General features: G+C 44.9%; 1 protein-coding gene across 2 annotated transcripts in view; it reads right to left on the reverse strand.

Moving 5' to 3' along the window:
- The window catches only part of LOC143291672 (roundabout homolog 2-like), a 186,808-nt gene that overhangs the window by 27,016 nt on the left and 136,418 nt on the right, over nucleotides 1-23,374 (reverse strand). For both annotated transcript variants that reach the window (XM_076601682.1, XM_076601683.1), the window contains exons 3-13: nucleotides 22,593-22,871; nucleotides 21,867-22,005; nucleotides 19,921-20,048; nucleotides 19,161-19,285; nucleotides 17,805-17,964; nucleotides 16,326-16,523; nucleotides 15,283-15,372; nucleotides 14,631-14,809; nucleotides 13,808-13,958; nucleotides 9,488-9,597; nucleotides 8,123-8,288 (exon numbers count right to left, since the gene is read on the reverse strand). In XM_076601682.1, the coding sequence (XP_076457797.1) occupies nucleotides 8,123-8,288; nucleotides 9,488-9,597; nucleotides 13,808-13,958; nucleotides 14,631-14,809; nucleotides 15,283-15,372; nucleotides 16,326-16,523; nucleotides 17,805-17,964; nucleotides 19,161-19,285; nucleotides 19,921-20,048; nucleotides 21,867-22,005; nucleotides 22,593-22,871 (1,725 nt within the window). The remainder of the gene's footprint in view (nucleotides 1-8,122; nucleotides 8,289-9,487; nucleotides 9,598-13,807; nucleotides 13,959-14,630; nucleotides 14,810-15,282; nucleotides 15,373-16,325; nucleotides 16,524-17,804; nucleotides 17,965-19,160; nucleotides 19,286-19,920; nucleotides 20,049-21,866; nucleotides 22,006-22,592; nucleotides 22,872-23,374) is intronic.

Consider the following 23,374-nt stretch of genomic DNA (forward strand, 5'->3'; position numbering starts at 1 on the left):
CGCTCCCCACCTCCACCCCCCAACTCCCCCTCACCCCCTTCCAATCCCCATCCCCAATTGGGTTGGTAGTAGGAGAGAGAGGGGGAAAAAAAGGATGAGAAACAGGAAAAAAGGGATGGGTGTGGGGAATTGGGAGCCTGGTGGTGGTGGTGGTGGTGGCGGAGGAAGGGGGTGGGTATGGGGAGGGGTGTTTGGAACATGGTGGAAGCGTACGACCTTTTCTTGGCTATTCCCGTTACACGAAAAAAAAAGAAGAAAAAAAGTAACTAGAACAAAGGAAAATAAAATATTAGGCAAAAACAAGAAAAAGAAAATGACTGAAACACGAAGAAATAAAAGGAACAGAAATGCGATGTTCGTACGTCAGTAATGCATTTCGTTGTACAGTGGTTTGTGCATTTGTGATCTGAATAATATTCTTCGTGATTCATTCATTTATTTGTTGAACTTTTTTTTTTTACTGCAAAACACAGAGAGAGGGAGGGCGGGACACTGATGATTTATTCAGTGAAGGCGACGGCTTTCATGAAGGAGTGGTGTAAACAAACATTTCAGAGATCATACTCTTTTTATCTTAAACATATATGTTAGGTAACATTAGTGAAATCAGAAAAAATGCGAAAAGCAATCATCATCAGCATTCAGTACTTCACATACAGGGACAGACGGATTACGAGAGGTTCCAAACTGACGAAAAGCTATCAGATTTCGCCTCACTCTTACCGTTCTTCATCTATCAATACAGATACATCGAACATGACAGGACGTGCCAGAGGGGGAAAAAAAAAGACAAGAAACAGAGAGGCTGAATGAATGAGAGAGAGACAGAGAGAGAGAGAGAGAGAGAGAGAGAGAGAGAGAGAGAGGGGGGAGTGCGTGTGTGCGCGTGTGTGGGCGGGTGGAAGAGGGATGGCTAATAAATCATCATTAAGTCAACCCCTTCCTCCCTTCCGGAAAAAAAAAAATCAGTAAATTAAAATAAAAATCGACACACACAAAACAGGACGACCCCCTCTCTCAATCCCTGTTGCCCTAATTCAGCGAATGAAGCATGCAGCGAAAAAGAAAATGGTGGGGTCAGGCGCGTGCGTCGCTGCATGCATGCTTTATTGTGTGTGTGTCTGTGTGTGTGTGCGTGCGCACGCGCGTGACTCATTGGTGGTCGGGGCCGGCCAATCAAAGGCACTGACACGAGCATCACGTGGCTTTGTGTGCAACCCCCCTCCTTCCTCCACCACCCCACCCTCCACTCCACCCTACCCCCCCGTGTTGCTGTCGTGACGTTTTGAAGCTATGGGGTGAGGGGGGTGGGGGTGAGTGGGGAGATGAGGGTGGGAATGGTAGCACGCCGCTAAAAAAAAAATAAAAAAAAAAAAGAAGAAGAAAGAAAAAAAAGAAAGAAAATAAATAGAAATAGAAATAAAGGCAGACCCGGAGACATGAAAATTGGGCACCAATTTTTTTTTTATTTTACTTTTTAGTTTAAATTTTTATGTTCAGTCAGATAGCTGGCTGGGCTTCGGCATTGGGGCAAAGTTGTGTGTGTGTGTGTGTGTGTGTGTGTGTGTGTGTGTTTGCCCGTATCTGTGTGCATGTCCATATGTTTGTGTATTAGTGTGTGTGTGCCTCTCTCTCTGTGTGTGTGTGTGTGAGAGAGAGAGAGATAGATTGGGGAGAATACAGAAATCTTTGTTGTTCCTTCCCTCCTACTCCCCCCTCCCTAACCCCCTCTCCTCCCTCCTCACACACACTTCTCATTCAATTTGATTTTTCATTTTTCGTGGTGTTCCCTCTGCATAGATTTCAGATGACAGTGTGTATTTAACAAAATAAGAAAACAACAATAAACTGAAAATATATTCCCTACTTTTAATATTACATTTGCATAGCAGAAAAAAATCAGTTTTTTTTTACTAAGAGGGTGAGTGAGTAAATGAGGAGAGAGAGGGAGAGAGGTAAGGGAATGGGGGGGGGCAGAGACAGGTGGTGAAAGCAGAAGACAGAGAGAGCGGGGGAGAGAGAGAGAGAGAGAGAGAGAGAGAGAGGGGGGGGGAGAGTAGGTGGAGGGACAGAGAGGGGTGAGGGAGAAAGAGGGGACAGTGGGACTGAGAGAGAGGGACAGAGACACGGAAAGACAGAGACAGAGAGTCAGCGGGAGACGGAGACACACACACGTTACACACACACACACACACACACACACACAGAGATAGATAAATAGAGAGAGAGAGAGAGAGAGAGAGAGAGAGAGAGAGAGAGAGAGAATGGGGGCACTGACAAAAAGGAAACGATTTCAGTACATATAACTCATCATCATCATCATCGTCATAATCATGCAGCTAAGTTCTGATTCTCTATTCATATCATGGCCCAAATGCAGCCGTCCAACAATGGGCTAAAACTACACTCAACAAAGACACAAAATAAAAATAAAAATAAAAACAACACACACAATTTTCAGATTCCATCACAACATGTAAGAACTGCAAAACATCCACAAAAGGCAGAGGGTGTTTAAACGCAACTCCCCCCCCTCTGAGCATATCAAAGAACGACAAATGCATCATCTTTCATTCCAATCTTCCACCCCACCCCGCACCAATACCCCCCCTCCCCACCCCCCAAACACACACACCCCTCCAAAATAAACTGAAATAAAATAAAATGAAATAACCGATACGAATCAAATAAAAGAGCAAAAGAATTTGAACAAGAACAGCGTCATCGCTCGATCTTGCATTTGCTTCTTATTTTTGCAAATTTTTTTTTGTTTTCTTACAAAAGCAAATACCATGTTAGACGAATGGGCAAAACGTGGGCAAGTTTTTATTTGAAAAAAAAAGCGCGCGCGCGCGCGTGTGTGTGTGTGTGTTTTCATTCATTCCTTTTACTGCCCCCCCCCCCCCCCCCCCCCCGTCCAACACACACATTCCCTGGCAGATTAATGCAAAAGAGGCAAAGCAGGGTTACACGAACTTATTTGTCTGAGCGCGAGCGTGTTTTGCACAAAACAAAACATAAAAACAAGATGTGGAAAACGCTTTCCTCTGTTTAATAGCTAACACCTTCCTCATCTCCCAGTCTCTCCCTACCCCCACCCTCCCACCACCACCACCCTTCTTGCCCCCATCCCACCCCCACTGCACACCCCCCCCCCCCTCTCTCGCCTTCTCTCTCTCGATCTTCAAAACTGCAATTCTTCCTCCTTTCGATTTTTTTCCCCCTGGCGGCCTTCCTCTCCCCGTTTTTCTCTCTGTCTCTCGTTTCTCTCGAGAGACGTATAAATTTATGGCTTCGCCCCCCATTCTTGTTTATTTGTCCACAATGTTTCTTCTTCTTCTGACATTCGTCTTTTGCCATCCTCCATTCCCGCGCAAAAAAAAAAAAAGAAAAAAAAAAAAAAAAAAAAAAAAAAAAAGGAAACAGGAAATAGAGGGAAAAAAAGGGGGGGAGGGGGGCCCCTTCAGTGATGGGTGTATACGAGAGAGAGAGAGAGAGAGAGAGAGATGGGGGAGGGGGAAGGAGAGAAAGAGGGTGAGAGAGAGGTGATGGTGAGAGATGGCAAAGGGCAACAAAGAGGGGAACAAAGCATAAGCATGGAGAGAGACAGAGAGAGAGAGAGAGAGAGAGAGAGAGAGACGGACTGACAGACAGAGGTTAGAGAGAGACAGAAACAGGGTGACATACAGACAGAGACAGACAGACACACACACACACACAGAGAATTGGCAAGTACAGGAAAAAAAGGAGTGGTCAGAGAGAGAAATGAGGGATAATATTTTGGTAAGAAGGGGGTGGCGGGCAAGGGGAGGGAGGGGGTTAAGGGAAGGAGGTGAGGTGGAGGAGGGCACATCACCATAACTTGACAAACTCCAACCTCCCCTCAACCACCCACCACCCTTCCCCTCTTCCACTTCCTCTCACACCCCTCTCTACCCGCAAAAACAATCCCCTCAGAAAAGCGCCAGTGTTATCTTAAAAAGGGGGCGATTAAAAAAACAACAATAACAACCCCCCCCCACACCCCCCCCCCCCCCCAAAAAAGAAGAAGAAAACAAACAAAAAAAAAAAAATTCTTCAGATGAGGACAAGAATCGAGAGTGACAGAGACTGATTCCTTTAAGGGGGAAGCTGGGATGTGTGTGTGTGTCTGTTGGGGAGTGTGAATTTCTCCTACAGTGGGGTAGGGAGGGGGGCGGGTTTGAGAGATATGGGGATGAGGGAATGATGGGGGGAGGTGGGGGGGTGATAAGCTGGGGGTAAAAGGACGGGGTGTAGGAGCGTGAGTATGGGAAGAGGGAGGGCGGGGATTGGGGGTGGGTGGAAGGGTAAGGGTGGGTGGTTGAGGAGGGGGGTGGGTGGGAGATGAGAGTCACTGGCAGAAGGCAAGTACGAATGAGGGGGTTAAGGGACTTTTTTCTCCACCACCACCACAAAAAAACAAAAACAAAAAAACACACAAAAAAGCCCAACAAATCTGATCTCACAATGGAAAGAAACACACACACACACACACACACACACAAATAAATACAAACATTAATAAGACAACAAACAAAGAAACGAAAACAAATGAATCAGTTAATAAACAAATAAATAGATAAATCAATCAAACGCTACAATGGAAATAAATATTAGACAATGAAACAAAAATAAACATATAAGTAAATATCAAATAGGGCACAACAATAAAAAAAAAGAGAAAAATATTATAAACTGGCGTTTCAGTTCATGAACTTGTAAACGAATACACTGAATACAAAAAAGAAACGTTTTAAGACTGATACTTCAATAAATGATTTAGTTGATGTATAGACAGAAAACACAAATGAAGAAACGTTTTAAATTCGTATTTTCACAGAAAAAAATTGAAACTACGAATCCATTGGGGAAAAAATCCGTATCTGTCACCAAACAAGAAATTATTTTGCATTGCATTGCATCGTATTGTGTGTTGTATACAATACAAAAAAAATATTAATGATGAAATGCTTTCCTCTAGTAACAAAGAGAAAAACAATCCGTTATCTCAGCCACCTAACACGATACAATTTTGCATTGCATTGTATCGCATTGTTTTGTGTGCTGTATAAAATACAACAAAGTTGTTTTCCCCTAGCAAAAAGCAAAATTCTATCAGAAAAGAAATACGTATAGAAGACAAAGGATTCAATGGATGGATGGATATGGATACTTATATATCGCCAATCCTCGGTTAGAGACCAAGCTCTAAGCGCTTTGCAAACATGGAGTCACTAATTAGTAGAACAGGCTGCCTACCTGGGTAGAGCCGAATAATTGTTTGAACAACATCTTTTCTTTCCCGAGAAAACAGTAATGATAAAATTTTAACAGAGTTTGGGCAGGTTCTGCAGAATCAAGGTGAATATTTTTTTTATGTCTGATGTTGTCCCGTCAGGAAACCCTAGTCTCTATTCATCGACTGTCCATTGTTATCGTCATCTTCTGAGAGCAGTTCTCTTGTTCTCCAACCCTTCAGATAATACTGGCACTATCTCTGGAAGGGTGAGAAGATGGTACGGTGAGTGAATGTGTGACGGGGGTAGGGTGGGATTGGGGGCAGGGGCGGGGGGTGGGGGTGGGGGGAGGTAGATGGCAGTTTGTCAGAAAAGTTGTAGAGATGTAGCTCAACTTTCCCATCGCCCCCGTCTCCCTCCACTCCCTCTCCTCCCTAAACTATTACCTCACCCCCCCCCCCACCCCACCGTCCCTTTCCCTCCATCTTTCACTGTCCCCTCCCTCTCTCCACCCTCAGCCCATCTCTCTCTCTCTCCTCTCTCTCTCTCTCTCACACACACACACACATCACAGATTGATCTGAAATGCCGTTGCACCAATCCGTGAAACGTGAGGACTAGTGGTTGAAAAACAGGGAACATTTACACCTAAAAGATACAGACAGAAAAAAAGGGGGGAAAAACACACCAAAGAAAACACTACTTGATGATCGACATAAGAAAAACATGCACACGCGACTTGTTTGCTCTCCGTTACTCTTTCACACTCTGTCTCTGTCAGATCCCCCCACCCCAACGATTCCCACCCCCTCCCCCCAGAATCACACACACACACACACACACACACACACACACACACACACACACACACAGACACCGCATGCATTCCCACAGTAAAGTTTTCTTCAACTTTTGGCACAAATTATATTTTAATCTAATTGAAAAAAAAAACCTTTTGTACAAGAGATCCAAAACTTCAGAGATGACAAAAGCATGGACATTGGGAATGGAGTGGGGTGGGGGTGGTGAAGGAGATAATATTGGGTGTGGGGGGGGTAATGCATGGATTCTGGAGTGGGGGGATGGGGGTGGGGGGTTGTGAGAGGTCTTTAACCCTGCAGTAAAGGAATTGCCAAGAAAAACGGTTTGCGTATGTGTATGTTCGTGTGTGTGTGTGTGTGTGTGTGTGTGTTCGTGTGCGTCCGTTACTCTTAACAATTCGTGAGCAATTCGTTAATCAAGCTTGACCATGCTAGGACAAGTTCTCTCTCTCCCTTTTCCACCATGGAATGATTAGGGAGAAGCGTGCTGCTTTCGCATAATGACGTTCCTAGTAATATTTTGTTGTATAAAAGTTTGTATGTGTGTATTTGTATACAAATACCACACACACACACACACACACACTGAACATACCATTCATGAAGACAGTGTAAAGAGCTTCCTTCTCATGGTTATCAGGAAGAAAGGAAGAGAGAGAGAGAGAGAGAGAGAGAGAGAGAGAGAGAGAGAGAGAGATGCAAGGGGAGAGACAGACGGGGATAGGGGGGGGGGGGGGAGAGAGAGAATGGAGGGAGAGATGGAAAGACAGAAACATGAAGAGGGGTGGTAGGAAAAGGAAGAGGTGGAAAGAGAGAGAGAGAGAGAGAGAGAGAGAGAGAGGGGGGGGGGGGGGGAGGAGGAGAGGGGATTGGGTCGACAGCGATCAAGGGAGGGGACACACAGACCAAGACACTGACAGAGAGGTACAGGCAGACAGACAGAAAAGCAGACAAAAACGAATCCCTATAAACCCCACGAACCCACCACCATCCCACCCCCAGCCAAGCCCTCCCCCACCCCCACCCCCCAAAAAAACCCCACAAAAACTTCTGAGTTCAGTTCCAGAAGGAATCTAACAGAAATCACTGACTTGTTTCAGACCCACTGAAGCAACTTAGTGAACAGGATCCCTTGGGGGAAGGGGGGGGGGGGAGCCGAAGAAAAAACACCACAAAAATATACCTCCCACCTCCAGCCCCCAACCCCTTTGCCGTAAATGTGACGCAACAAGAAAGATTAGTGGGAGGGAGTGGATGAGATGGGATTGGGAGGGGTGGGGTGGGGTGGGGGTGGTGGTTAGGGTTGGGGGTGGGGTGGGGGTGGGCACAAACATAGAAACAAAAAATCAATACGGCTACAGAGCATGGCGCAGCAATGCCCAGTCTCTCTCTCACAATCATGTCTACGCCCCCCCTACTCCCCCTCTCTCTCTTTCTCTCTCTCTGCCCTTTCCCCATTCTCCTTCTGTAATAAAATTCAGTGTACATTCTGCACTGATGAATGCTGGCATTGTGGTTAATTTCTCTCTCTATCTTTTTTTGGTGGAGGGAAAGGGAGGAGGGAAGTTTTCTCTCTCTCTCTACCTTCGTCTAATTTGCACTGCTACCCATATAGTACGTTTCTGCGATAACAATATAACACCAGTGCACACACACACACACACACACACACACACACACATACACAGAGGCATTTACCAGGACCTAGGTGTTGCTCCACACGACCACCCCAGTCGGATAAAACTAAGTTGTAAATGACTTCCCATTGCAAGACCTTCCCAAGACTGCAGCACAAAGAGCCAGTGCGACCTTGCCTCCTAGTTTCTAACACCACCAGCACCACAACACCCACCCATACCCCCCCCACCCCCCCACACACAGGGGTACTTACCCACGACAAAGGTCTTGCTTCACACTTCCCATTGCAAGACCTTCCGAAGGCTGCAGCGCAAAGAGCCAGCGCGATCTTGCCTCCTAGTTTCTAACATTACCACAACACCCACCCAACCCACACTCCCATCACACACACACAGGGGTACTTACCCACGACGAAGGTCTTGCTCCACACGCCCACCCCAGTGGGGGTCCTGGCGGCCAGGCGGATCCGGTAGGTCCTGTCTGGATCCACGTCCTGGATCCTAACACTGCTCGTCGACTCGTCCGTCGATACGCTGCAGTTGTGTGATCGGTCATCGTCGATGCAGTAGATCTGTAAGGGGAGGGAGAGGAGGATTGAACAGTGTGCATTTGACGGGCGCAACAGCCAAGTGGTTTTAGACATGAAAGAGTATATTTTGTTTGTTTGTATTTTGTATTTCTTTTTATCACAACAGATTTTTCTGTGTGAAATTCGGGCTGCTCTCCCCAGGGAGAGCGCGTCGCTACACTACAGCGCCACCCATTTTTTTGGTATTTTATTCCTGCGTGCAGTTTTATTTGCTTTTCCTATCGAAGTGGATTTTTTTCCTACAGAATTTTGCCAGGAACAACCATTTTGTTGACGTGGGTTTTTTTTACGTGCGCTAAATGCATGCTGCACACGGGAGCTCGGTTTATCGTCTCATCCGAATGACTAGCGTCTAGACCACCACTCAAGGTCTAGTGGAGGGGGAGAAAATATCGGCGGCTGAGCCGTGATTCGAGCCAGCGCGCTCAGATTCTCTCGCTTCCAAGGCAGACGCTTTACCTCTAGACCATCACTCAACAGTGAGGCTAAGAGATTACATGATCATCAAACAGTATATTATCTGTAAGGAGGTGGGGGAAAAGGGGGATTTAATAATGTGCATTTGACGGGTGGAACAGCCGAGTGCTTGATTAAAGACATGGAAGAATATCAAGGGTAGGAGATTAAATTATCAACAAAACAATAAAGGAGTGCTAACTCTCTCCATACACACGGTACACAACTTTCAGTTCTATGCTGCTGCTTATACTCAACCCATTCAGCTAGCACACAAGTAAATACAAAAAGTACATTTGAACAAACCAGATACTTAAAAGAAAAGGGGGGGGGGGGGGGTCGGGGGTGGGGGTTCCGGGCTTGTCCTTTTACCGACCATTTGACATGACACAAAGACAGAAGACACGTGCAGACACAAATTAGCTTTTTATTAAAATCAAGGCTGGCATTGTCTTTTAATCCTGAATATCCCAAACAGAAAAAAACCGGATAATACAGAATAAACACATGATTGCCTCAATGTTTATTTGACTCGACATGAAAGAATATTGAGGCTAGGAGAGTGAATGATCAACAATAAAGAGTGGTAACTCTCTCCATACACAAGGTATACTTACAGAAAAGCTTCACAAACCAACAAAGACCCACAGGCAGATTAAAAAACAACAACACAAAAAAAACATCCAACCAACCAACGCAGAAAAAAGAGGCGAAACAATTCTTACCTCATATCCTTCCACCTCCCCGGCGTGCTGGGACTTAGGAGGGGACCAGCGTATATGGATGGTGTTGTCCTCCTTGTGAATCACGATGTTCTCTGGGGGCGTAGAGGTCACTGTGACAACAACAACATCAACAAAATGCCAGTCAGGTTTTATTCTCCACATCAATTTATATACAGGAATAACAGCACTTGCAATAGCAGTGAGCCATAATGGAATGCTAGTTCTAACAGTAGCAATCCGTCAAGACAGTAATTATTTGTATTTGTATTCGTATTTCTTTTTATCACAACAGATTTCTCTGTGTGAAATTCGGGCTGCTCTCCCCAGGGAGAGCGCGTCGCTACACTACAGCGCCACCCATTTTTTGTTGTTGTATTTTTTCCTGCATGCAGTTTTATTTGTTTTTCCTATCGATGTGGATTTTTCTACAGAATTTTGCCAGGGACAACCCTTTTGTTGCCGTGGGTTCTTTTACGTGCACTAAGTGCATGCTGCACACGGGACCTCGGTTTATCGTCTCATCCGAATGACTAGCGTCCAGACCACCACTCAAGGTCTAGTGGAGGGGGAGAAAATATCGACGGCTGAACCGTGATTCGAACCAGCGCGCTCAGATTCTCTCGCTTCCTAGGCGGACGCGTTACCTCTAGGCCATCACTCCATTCTCTTATTTATTGAACAGTAGTACTAACAGCAACAGTAGGTAAGACTTTAGTAATTCATAGAACAGTAGTTGTAACAGCAGCAGCGGGTCAGGCTTTAGCAGTTTATAGAACAGTAGTTCTAACAGTAGCAATAGGTCACACAGATCATCTTCTTGTCCTGTTCATCTATAACTGTGTTGTATTGTGACATGTTCCAAATGAAATACTGTTTAAACGAATAGGTCACACTGCAGTAGCTTACGAGAACAGTAGTTCTTACAGTAGCAGAAGGTCGACTTTGGTAATTTGTATGGCAGTGGGGTAAGGGTCGTAGTAGATGAGGCTGTGGTTATTTATAGAACAGTACTTCTAACAGTAGCATTAGGTCACGCTTTAGTACTTTATTAAACAGTAGTTTTAACAGTGGCAACAGTCGTAGGTCAAGCTGTAGTAATTCGTATAACAGCAATATTAACAGTAACAACAGAGCAAGCTATACTATAAAAACATACACTTTTCTGTTGATCGATAATTCATTACATAAATCACTTCATACAATCGAAACTCGGTCAGAATTAAGCGAATGAACAATGGTAAATGGTTAGAAAGAAAGCACAGGATATGACAGCAACAACAAATAATGAAGAGAATGGGGAATACGAAAATGGAGGGGAAAAAAAGCAAGCAGAAAGAAAACAGACATTAAAAGGAGAAGAAGACAGACAAAAGAAGTGTCCAGTTCCAAGTATCCACAGCTCTCCACTGAGATAATATTGTCAAAGGTGACAGAACACAACAACAACAACAAAAACGAGGAACACTTCAAAAAGCGTGTTTATTCTCATTCTTTTTAAAATCCTTCTGGGTAGATAGCTCGACGGGTCTGAACGTTTTCCCTTGAGAGTTATGCAAAGTCAGTGAAAAGGCAAATCAAATTAATACAGAGCACGTTTTGCACTGCCTTTCTTCTCTCGACGTTTGGAACGGAAATTAGACGGTGAAATTTGAAACGCAATTGGAGGGGGAAAAAGAGCTTGCCATCGGGGTAATTAAAAAAAAAAAAAAAAACACGATAAAACTTCAACTGCTTACTTGAACTTTTTTGGATGCTTTATCACAATGTTGTTTACTTCCTTCTTCCTACGCAGCATCATTACACACACCCCAACCCCCTCACTCACCCTCAAACGTCTTCTCACCTCTCTTCCTCCTCCTCCTGTCTCTCTCATTCTCTCTCTCTCTCTCAAAGAACACAGCATCTCCATTTTCTCTCCCCTCAACTCCTTAAAAAAAAAGACATTTCTTTCAAATCGTTTGAAATTATCCTCATCGGAATTGTTTTTAATTTTTTTTCCCTTTTCTTATCGTTCAGCTTTTTTTCATATATTGTTTTTGTTTTGTGTCGTTTTTCTCTGCAGCATTTAGAGTCAACAGGGACGATTTTCTGCTGCTCGCGCAATGTAAACTTCGCCGTGTTTATTAGAACGGGGAATTCCAAGAAAGTTGAAGGCAGGAAAGAGCGAGAGAGAGAGAGAGAGAGAGGGAGACAGGGGGAGGGGAGGGGAGTGAGATAGGTGGTGTTGGGAAGATCAGGGGAGAGAGAGGGAGGGTAAAGGATAGACAGAGAGAATAAGGAAAGAAAGAGACAGAGGAGAGAGATAAAGAGAGCCCCCGAAGTGGAGTGCCACTGCAGCGGGACCAATGATGATCAAGCCTGGAAAACACTTCCCTGATTTAATTTACTTAAAGAAAACAAGAAAAACAAGAAGAAAGAAAAAGTTAAAGAACCGAAAGCTGGAAAGTTGAGAAAAGGGGTTAGCAACTTCAAGAAGTCAGTTCAGCACTTTTTTTTTTTGGTGGGGAGGGGGGGGGGGGGGGGGGGCAACAATTTAAATTTTCTTCTCTCTCTCCTCCTCTCCCAAGCACATGGACTGAAGGTAAAAAAGAAAAGAAAAAAGAAAGAAAAAAGTGCGTATACAGACCGACACAGACGACAGAGGTACAACAGCTTAGTGGTTAAAGCGTTGGGCTTTCTATCTGAGGGTCCTGGGTTCGATTCCCTTCAGGAGGTTTAAAGGTGGAGATTTCTCCCCCGTTCTTCTATGTCAACAATTGTGCAGACTTGCTACATGCTTGAACCCCCTTCGTGTGTATACGGAAGCAGAAGATCAAACACGCACGGTAAAGATCCCTGTCTCACACCGAATAAAGTACAAGATCAGCACTCTATGTTATAGATGTATTCACAAAACTGCCCCTTCCTATCTCTGCGGCTTCCTTCACCTCTACACTCCATCTCGCTCACTACGATCGGCTTCGGATCCACTCTGTTTACGCATACCCAGATTCAAACACTCGACTGTTGGCCGCCGTTCTTTCTCTGTCTCTGGACCTTGCGATTGGAATGAACTTCCTCTTTCGCTTCGTCAAGTCTCCACACTCAGCTCTTTCAAGTCTGGCCTTAAAACCCACCTCTTCCCAAAATAGTCTCCCTTGCCTGCCCTTCCTTGTCTTTAGTTTCTACAGTTTTAGAGTTACACATGCGTGTGAATGACTGGTGCGAAAGCGCTTTGAGTTGTCTCTGCACAAGATTCAGCGCTATATAAATACCATTATTATTATTATTATTAATTCAGTAAACCATGTCAGTGTTCGATGGAGTAATGGAAACAAGACCATACCCAGCACGCACACCTCCAAAAACGGAGGTAAAAAAGGTCATACATGCATAAGACCACTCGTGCATATGAGTGAACGTGGAGTTGCAAGAGAAGAAGCAGCAGCAGAAGAAGAAGGAGAAGAACAAGAACAAGATGGAAGGAGGAGAAGGAAAGGGAAAGGAGAGGAAGAATCGAAAGAAAGAAAACATACACTGAAGAAGAAGCCAAAAAAGAATAAACCAAAGAAGAATACGAACAAGAAGAACAAGAAATCGGAAGTAGAAGAAGACCTGTACAGACAAGACAAGCAAGCAGTCCCTGTTCTTGTAGCTCTGTCCCTCTCAAGACACTCTCCACCGTGATCAAATTCTGATCAGGACAGCAGACGCCTCCTCCGCTGTTCTGGTGATCATAGTTGGACATGACTGACCATCATGCACACTCACTCACTGACTCACCCTGGATTTCAGTGGGGTCAGGGGGGTGGGGGTGGGCTGACTATCATGCACTCACTGACTCACCCTGGATTTCAAAGGGGTCAGAGTGGGGACGGACTATCCTATACCCACTCACTGACTCACCCTGGATTTCAAAGGGGTCAGAGGGGGGACTGACTATCCTATACCCACTCACTCACTGACTCACCCTGGATTTCAGTGGGGTCAGAGGGGGGACTGACTATCCTATACCCACTCACTGACTGACTCACCCTGGATTTCAAAGGGGTCAGAGGGGGGACTGACTATCCTATACCCACTCACTGACTCACCCTGGATTTCAGTGGGATCAGAGGGGGGACTGACTATCCTATACCCACTCACTCACTGACTCACCCTGGATTTCAATGGGGTCAGAGGGGGGACTGACTATCCTATACCCACTCACTGACTCACCCTGGATTTCAGTGGGGTCAGAGGGGGACTGACTATCCTATACCCACTCACTGACTCACCCTGGATTTCAATGGGGTCAGAGGGGGGACTGACTATCCTATACCCACTCACTGACTGACTCACCCTGGATTTCAATGGGGTCAGAGGAAGGGCTGGGCTCACTGACGCCGAAAGCGTTCTGAGCCCGCACCACGAAGATGTAGCTGGTCTCCGGCTTCAGATCGTGCACCGTGTAGCTCTCCTCCTGGGCCGAGTCCGTCACCCGTACCCAGCCCTGTGGGGACAAGGGGGAGATCATCGTCACTGTCGTCATCATCACCACCACCACCACTATCATCACGATCATTATCATCACCATCATTACCATCATCTCCAAACCATCATCATCAGCATCAACATATCATTTGCATCATCATCAGCCATTCATCTACCTACCTATCTATCTAAAGACCTAACAAAGGAGGAGATTATATCCATTATTTATTATTCATTTATTTATTTTCATTTACCTGTTGAGAGTCCTGACACAGGAGGAGTCGATAACCTACCTGCCCACCTACCTACCTACCTGTTTATCGTCCTCGAAAAAAGCACTTCTGATTTGCAGTAATGTCCTCGGGAAAAAAAAGCACTTCTGATTTGCAGAGATACTAATATCAACATCATTATTTCCCCTGCAGTGAAAACTATTTCAACTCTTTCTCACCCCCCGCCCCTCGCCTCCCTCCAGCAGTGATACTATTCTTTTCAACGCTTTATTTCTCCCAACAGCCCACCCTGTGCTGCAGCTTTATATATATATATATATATATATATACTTTTTTTTTAATCTATTATGTATGCATATATCCTTCTCTCTCTCCCTCTCTCCAAAAAAAAAAAAAAAAATATATATGTGTGTGTGTGTGTGTGTGTGTGTGTGTGTGTGTGTTCTTTTTCCCCCTACCTCCGAGGTCTGGTAGCTGAAGTAGTCCACCAGGTAGGCGAGGACTGGGGACTTGGCCACGTCCGTCTCCCCCTGCCAGGCCAGGTGAACCGACGTGTCGTCCACACCCGTCACCACCGGCTTGGAGGGCGGGTCAGGGAATGCCGAGGGCTTGGGCATGCGGTGGAAGGGGCCTTGCTCTGTAGAGAGAGAGAGAGAGAGAGAGGGAGAGAGAGAGAGAGGGAGAGAGAGAGAGAGAGAGAGAGAGAGGGGAGAGAGAGAGAGGGAGAGAGAGAGAGAGAGAGGGAGAGGGGAGAGAGAGAGAGAGAGAGAGGGAGAGAGTGGGAGAGAGAGAGAAAGGGGTGGGGGTGGGAGGGAAGGGAAGTGGAGAGAGGTCATGTTGTATCGGTTTCACGTGCAATGTACAGGAAAAAAAATACAGCACCAACAAACAAACAAGCAAAAACAACAACAACAACAACAAAAGACAAAAAACACTTAAACAAGGAATTCATGTATTCTTTTTTACTTTTCATCCTCACTCTGCTTATTATTATTATTATTATTATTATCTATCAATGTGTAAAATTAACGCAAACATCACTAAATGAAAGAAAAAAGAACAAGAAAATAAACATGGAAATCTGAAAGCCACAATGTTAAGCGGACTCACTGGCAGCAGTCAAGGTAGCTCTCCACGAAGTCTCTCCCGTCTCGCTGATGGCTGTACATGTGTACACTGCTGTGTCCCCAGACCTCACGTCTGTCAGGTAACAAGAAACACAAAACCCACGATAAAATATCAATAATTATACCTGACAATCGATAATCATTACTGGTTAGAGCTTTCTTGAGGGTTGGATGTAAAAAAAAAAAAAAAAAAAAAAAAGAAAAAAAAGCAGCTGTGCTTACTCCACTACCCTCGTGAAATAAAAATTCGTTTCGTTTCACCAGTCTGGGGTACGACTTAATAGTTTTTGTCTGAATCCCTCCTTCTGTTGTATTTATGTTTTGTATATGATATATATGATTTTTTTTTGCACCTTTTTATTCACCATCCCCCAAACATTCCTTGTCACCCCTGGAAATAAAGACGTTAATTCTAGTTTTGGACATGATATATAAACAGTACATATAATCATAGTATACGAGGTCAAACCATCCATTCAAAAAGGCAACACAAATACAGACTCACGCACAAGCACGCACCCCGCCAACCCAACCCAAGACACCTACCCGTTCTTGCCATTCTCTCCTCCCACCAACACACACACACACACAACGAGTTTGTTTCGTCTAAAATCACAATCGTGGATGGACCTAAAACAAAGCAACGAACGGAAACTAAACCACGCCCCTAGCGCCGCCATATTGTTCTATTCCATTCACGCACACACACACACACACACACACACACACACACACACACACAAATGCACACGTTTTTGGTCTAAAATCACAATTGTGGATGAACGTTAACCCACAACCCAAAAAATCCACAACGAACTTTCAACCACACCCCAACCGCCCCCCCATACCCTCCACACACACACGCGCACACACACACACACACACACAAACACACACACACACACACACAAACACACACACACAAACACACACACACACACACAAACACACACAAACACACACACACACACAAACACACACACACACACAAACACACACACACACACACACACACACACAACGTACCCGAGATCTGCAGGGTGCCCGAGTTGAGGATGGTGACACGGGGGTCGGTGCCCAGGAGAGGCCGGCCGTCCTTGTACCAGCGGATGACCGGTGGGGGGTCGCCCTGGGCCTGACAGGGCAGCATGGCCACCTCCTTCAGCTGCAGAGTCTGGTTCTGGGGCCCGGTCACAATCATGGGAGGAGGCCGCTTGTCCTCGTCTGTGTGGTACAGGGGAAAGGTGGGTGGGGGGTGGGGTGGGGTGGGGTGGGGTGGGGTGGGGAGGGCGAGTGAGGAGCTTGGTCTTGCAAGGAAGGCAACCAACTAACCAGTAACTCTTATGGTGTGTGTGTGTGTGTGTGTGTGTGTGTGTGTGTGTGTGTGTGTGTACAATCTGTGTGTTGAGAATGTTTCGTACCTGCTACCACCACCACCACACATCACACCACCCGAAACTGTCTGTATGCCTGTGTGCACTCAATGTCTCACAATATACCATGTACACATTTATGTATTATACCAATTTCTCACACTTACCACAACAGAACATCCCACACGTTATGTTCATCCATCTATCTGCCTAGTTATATACCACAGATCTCATCATATGTACAGTATTTTCGTACACCTAATACTTCGTACCTTCAACAACCACACATCACACCAGCCCACACTATCACGTACATCTATGTATACCTAATATATCACACCTTAAGCACACATCACATCACCCTAAAATGTATACACACCTATGTATACGCAATATTTCATTCCATAAACACACATCATACCACCCCAAACTGTATGCACACCTATGTCTACACAGTATCTCATACTATAACCACACATCCGACCACCCTTCACAATTCGTGTGAATAACGAATTTGTCACATCAATCACAAGTACACATCAGACCACCCCACTTTATATGTACACCTATGTGTACCTAATTTCTCATACCTACACCAACCAACACTAAAATATTATGTACACCTACGTATACCTAACATATCATACATACAACAAGCAGACATCACACTACCACACACTATGTTTATACCTACATTTTCCTAACATCTCGAACCACAAGCACACATCACATCACCCGACACTGTACGCAGACACACACACACACACTAACCACACACACACACATCACCCGACAATGTACGCAGACACACACACACACACTCACACACTAACCACACACACACATCACATCATCCGACACTATGCAGACACACACACACACTAACCACACAAGCCACACACACCACATCACCCGACATTGTATGCAAACACACACACACACACTAACCACACACACACACACCACATCACCCGACGCTGTATGCAGACACACACACACACCACATCACCCGACACTATATGCAGACACACACACCACATCACCCGACACTTTATGCAGACACACACACACACACACTAACCACACACACACACACATCTGTATCCCACTCCAATCCCACCCCCCAACTCACCCTTGACAGTGATGGTGGCCATGGCCTTCTCACTGCCCAGCACATTAAGGCCCTGACACACGTACTGTCCCTCGTCCTCGTACTGGATGTCACGGATCCGCAGCGTGCCGTCTTCCGACACAGAGTATCGCCCGTTCTCGTGGTTCGGGAACATCAGATGCTGCAGGAGAAGTCGAAGAATAAGAAAAAATAGGGTAAACAGTCGTAAGTTCAGAATACAAAACACAAGAGGAAAAAACTTTGAACCCACATGGGAGAGGAGAAGTTGTGTACTTCGACTCGTAGAGTCTTCAAAGCAACTGGAGATAGCAGCGGTCACAAGTGCAGTTTATTCAACAGTGAATTTTATTCAACAGCCAGAAAACTGCACTTGTGACTGCTGCTATCTTCAATTGCTTTGAAGACGAGTCGAAGTACACAACTTCTCCTTTCCTAAGTGGGTTCAAAGTTTTTTTTCCTCTTGTGTTTTGTATCCCGTTTTGAAAGAACCCAGGCAGTCAAACTTTTTTTTTAATACCCAGTCATAAATTCAGTTTCAACAATGGGTGTGAATCTTTCAAATCAAAATTAAATAATGTCGCTGAGAGGAGGAAGTTTTGTTTTCTGTCCAGTCACACATACTGGCGATTGTAGACATTTAGATGAAGTACTGATCTATTTTATACATTTGAATCATCTCCTTTAAAAGAATGCTAAACAGTCAAAAGTTCGGTTTCAACAATGGGTGTGAATCTTTCAAATCAAATTAAATAATGTCGCTGAGAGGAGGAGGGTTTTTGTTTCAATGTCCAATCACACATACTGGCGATTGCAGACATTTCGTTAAAGTGCATGTAAGTACATTTGTGGACTTGTCACAGTAGATTTCTTTTGCCAGAGGACAACAATTTTGTTGCCATGGGTTATTTTCACTGCGGCAAGTGCGTGCAGCACACGGGACCTCGGTTTTTATCGTCTCACCCGAACGACAGAGACGCTCAATTTGAATTTCCAGCCATGAGTTTGTGAGAAAGGGCCGAGAGCGGGGTAATCGTATCCACGCCCTCGCGGACACTGTACTGGTGGATGAGCGTCTTACCGATTACTCTACACACACCTTCCTCCATACACATCACACACACACACACACACACACACACACACTCTCTCTCAGCATTATTAACTCGGGCCACATTTCTCATATCCAGCTCATACCCCTATAGTCCCCATCACGCCACTACACACACACACAATTATTCCCCCTATCTAATATCACTCTAATTGAACAGACAATAAGATCGATGACCACCACCACCACCACCACCACCACCTTCCTCACACCTTCCCAAGGCCAACAGTAACAACACCCACACCTACCTGCTCGGTGCCTTTGCTCCAGAAGACGGTAGGGGGAGGGTTGCCGTTGACCACACACTGCAGGGTGGCTGTCCTCCCTCGCCCCACCTGCTGATTGGTCGGTTTGATCAGGAACGACGGCATGGCTGAAAGAAAGGGGGAAAAAAGACCAATGAAATATCTCGTTACAGTAATGAGCCTGCCCTCCTTTCCCCCTTAACTGAATACTGTATTTGAAAGGACGCCTTATTGCACTGGGTAGGACGTCCTGTTGTACTGGCAAGGATGTCATATTCTATGAAGAAAGATGTCACAACAAAAGGAAAACGATCTGTGATGCAGTGATCTTGTTGCTGATGTGCCCGAGAAAGAAAAAGCAAGAGGTGGGGGGGTAGTGGGGGAGAGAAGAAAGGAGAAAGAGAATGTGTGAGGGAAAGACAATGAGAGACAAATAAAAAGAACAACAACACCACACACACACACATTCTCTCTCTCTCTCTCTCTCTCTCTATATATATATATATATATACACATATATCAGACTCGCTGTCAATGGTCAGTCTGACCACGGCTTTGACAGTGACAGACACACAGAGACAAGACACGCACAGACAGACAGGCAGAGGAAGCACAGACACACACAGACAGGCAACAGAGGCAGACAGGCAAGCAGACTCACTGTCTAGACAGGCAGCAGAGGCACACACACAAACACACAAACACACACACAAAGGCAACATAGACAGGCCAACAGACAGACAGACAAAACAAGCAGACTCACTGTGGATGGTCAGTCTGCCCACAGCCTTGACAGTGCCGGCCGTGTTCTCGGCGATGCACACGTACACCCCGTCATCCGACACCTCTACCTTCTCGATCCACAGCGTGCCGTCGTCCAGCTGCCGCGCTCTGCACACACACACAGTCAGTCAGTCAGTGGATCTGTTAGTCAATCAGTCGATCTGTCAGTCAGTCAATGAAACCACCCAACAAGCCAACCATACTGTCAACCAGCCAACCAACCAGTCAAATCAATAAGTCATCCATTGGAATCAACCAGTCTAGCCAATCTGTCAATGAAACCAACCAACCCACCAACCAACCTGTCAGTCAAGTCAACCATCCCAGCAAATCAACAAACCAATCAGTCAATCTATGAAATCAACCAATCAACAAGTCAATGAAATCAAAATGTCCTGTCAGTCAAGTCAATCAACCTAGCAATCAACCATCCAACCAGTTAAATCGATCAATGAAATCAAACAACCATCCAAATGAATCATTCAATCAGTCACTAATAAATCAATCAACCAAGCAACCAGTCAAATCAATCAATCAATCACTCAATTTGATCAACCAACATGTCACTGAGATCAACCATCCGATCAAAACCCAACCAACCAACCAACCAGTCAATATCAATCAAGTAAGTTGTCACTCACGTCAATCAGACAATCAATCAAATCAAACCAACCAATCAAACATGCGGGTGAATCCAGCATGTGATGTGTGATACGTAGATACGTACGTTTGTAAGAAAGTAGCGTGAAAGAGACAGACAGAGAGAGAGAGAGAGAGAGAGAGAGAGAGGGAGAGGGGGGGGGGAAGAAAGGGGAGAGAACAAATCAAAACGAAATAAAACAGCACAAATAATTAAAATGAAGTGAAATGAAATAAAGTGTGATGATATTAAAATAAGATGGAAATAAAAGTACTGTAACAAAAAGTAACATCACATAAATAAAATTAAACAAAATAAAATGCAAAGTACCTGCAAATGGGAATCTTCTTTTACCATTTTTTTTTTTACCATTGGATGATGGAACGTAAAATAAAATAAAATAGACTGAAATAAAATAAAATTCCCTATACCTGCGAAAGGGAATCCGCCAGTACTCCCTTTGCCGCTGGATGGTATGGTGTAAAATAAAATAGAATGAAATAGAACAGAATAGAATAAAATAGAATAAAATAAAATAAAATTCCCTATACCTGCCAAAGGGAATCTACCCGTACTCCCTCCCTTTGCCGCTGGATGGCATGGTGTAAAATAAAATAGAATGAAATAGAACAGAATAGAATAAAATAGAATAAAATGAAATAAAATTCCCTACACCTGCGAAAGAGAATCTACCAGTACTCCCTTTGCCGCTGGATGGTATGGCGTAAAATAAAATAGAATAAAATGAAATAAAATTCCCTACACCTGCGAAAGGGAATCCGCCAGTACTCCCTTTGCCGTTGGATGGTATGGCGTAAAATAAAATAGAATGAAATAGAACAGAATAGAATAAAATCAAATAAAAATAAAATAAAATAAAATAAAATTCCCTATTCCTGCCAAAGGGAATCCGCCCATACTCCCTTTGCCGCTGGATGGCATGGCGTAAAATAAAACAGAATAAAATAAAATAAAATAAAATTCCCTATTCCTGCCAAAGGGAATCCGCCCATACTCCCTCTGCCGCTGGACGGTATGGCGTGAAATAGAATAAAATAAAATAAAATAAAATTCCCTTCACCTGGCAAAGGGAATCCACACGTACTCCCTTTGCCACTGGATGATATGCCCTAAAATAAAACAGAATAAAATAAAATAAAATAAAATAAAATAAAATTCCCTATACCTGCCAAAGGGAATCAGCCCGTACTCCATTTGCCGCTGGATGGTATGGCGTAAAATAGAATAGAATAAAATAAAATAAAATAAAATATACTGCCCCATACCTGCCGAAGGGAATCCGCCCATATTCTTTCTGCCACTGGATGGTGGGGCGGGGGTCCCCGGTAGCGCTGCATTTCAGTTCCACCGTGTCGTCCTTCTTGGCGATGACGTCATCTGGCATTTGACGAAACGTGGGTTTCTCTGGAACAGGAATGTGGGGTTAAAAACCCGATTCATTGTTAATTTCGCTTCAGTTTATTTAACTTTTTTTTTTTTTTGAAAGCGTAGTGTGTGTGTGTGTGTGTGTGTGTGTGTGTGTGTGTGTGTGTGTGTGTGTGTGTGTGTTATGCGGCATTCGAGAGGGCAAGAAAAATGGAATGTAGGTATACCTATAAATTATATAGGCCTAATGTTATTAACTAATTTACAACTTCTTTCCGTCTTCGAACCACAAGCTGAATGGAAAGAGTGTAGGTGAAGAAGATGTGGATATTGCAGCACACCACACACACACACACACACAAAACAATAACCACACACACACACAAACAAACAAACAATAACCACACACACACACACACACACACACACAAACAAAACAACAATTACAACACACACACACACACAAACAAAACAACAATAACCACACACACATGCACACACACAAACAAACAAAACAATAACCACACACACACAGACAAACACACACACACACACAACAACAACCACACACACACACACAGAAACAAAACAACGACAACCACACACACACACACACACACACTCACCCAGCACAGTGAGGGAGGCCGGGGCGCTCTCCCTCTCCCCGCCCTTGTTCAGGGCCAGACACGTGTAGTCCCCGCTGTCCCCGGGCTCCACGGCCGCCAGGATGAGGTCACCGTCATCAGTGATGGTGATCCTCCCCTCGTTGGCCACGGGCGACCCGTTCCGGCGCCACAGCACCTTCGGTTCGGGTTCCCCGCGCGGCGGTTTGCAGTGGAACGTGGCCGTTTCCCCTGCGGCCACTGTCACCGGCTGAGGGTTCTCTCGGAAATCGTCACGGAGCACTGGGGAAAAAAAGTGGGGAGAAATAGGTGAGGCGAACGTTCTGTTGTTGAAGTTTTGTTATTTTATTTTATTCATTTATTTTTATTTATACAATTATTTATATATTCATATATTTATTTATTTTCTCAACGCCTGACTAAGCGCGTTGGGTTACGCTGCTGGTCAGGCATCTGCTTGGCAGATGTGGTGTAGCGTATATGGATTTGTCCGAACGCAGTGACGCCTCCTTGAGATACTGATACTGATACTCAAGATTTAGAAAATGAACACCAGTACAATCACTGTGTTGTTTCGGTGCTGGGCCTAAAGGCAGGTTTTCAGCTCTTTGAGCTACTGATACTGATACTGTTGTTGTGTTGGGCAATATCCACAATTTTTTTTCTGCCCCATCATCTGCACCGTTTCAGCGGCATTACTCCCACGCCGCTCATTTTACATTCCCCCATACATGGCCAAACTCCGCAGAGAACTATCGATGTTAGGTCGCCAGGAGGCCACACAC

Source organism: Babylonia areolata, chromosome 17 (assembly GCF_041734735.1).
Source record: "Babylonia areolata isolate BAREFJ2019XMU chromosome 17, ASM4173473v1, whole genome shotgun sequence".
Taxonomy (NCBI): Eukaryota; Metazoa; Mollusca; class Gastropoda; order Neogastropoda; family Buccinidae; genus Babylonia; species Babylonia areolata.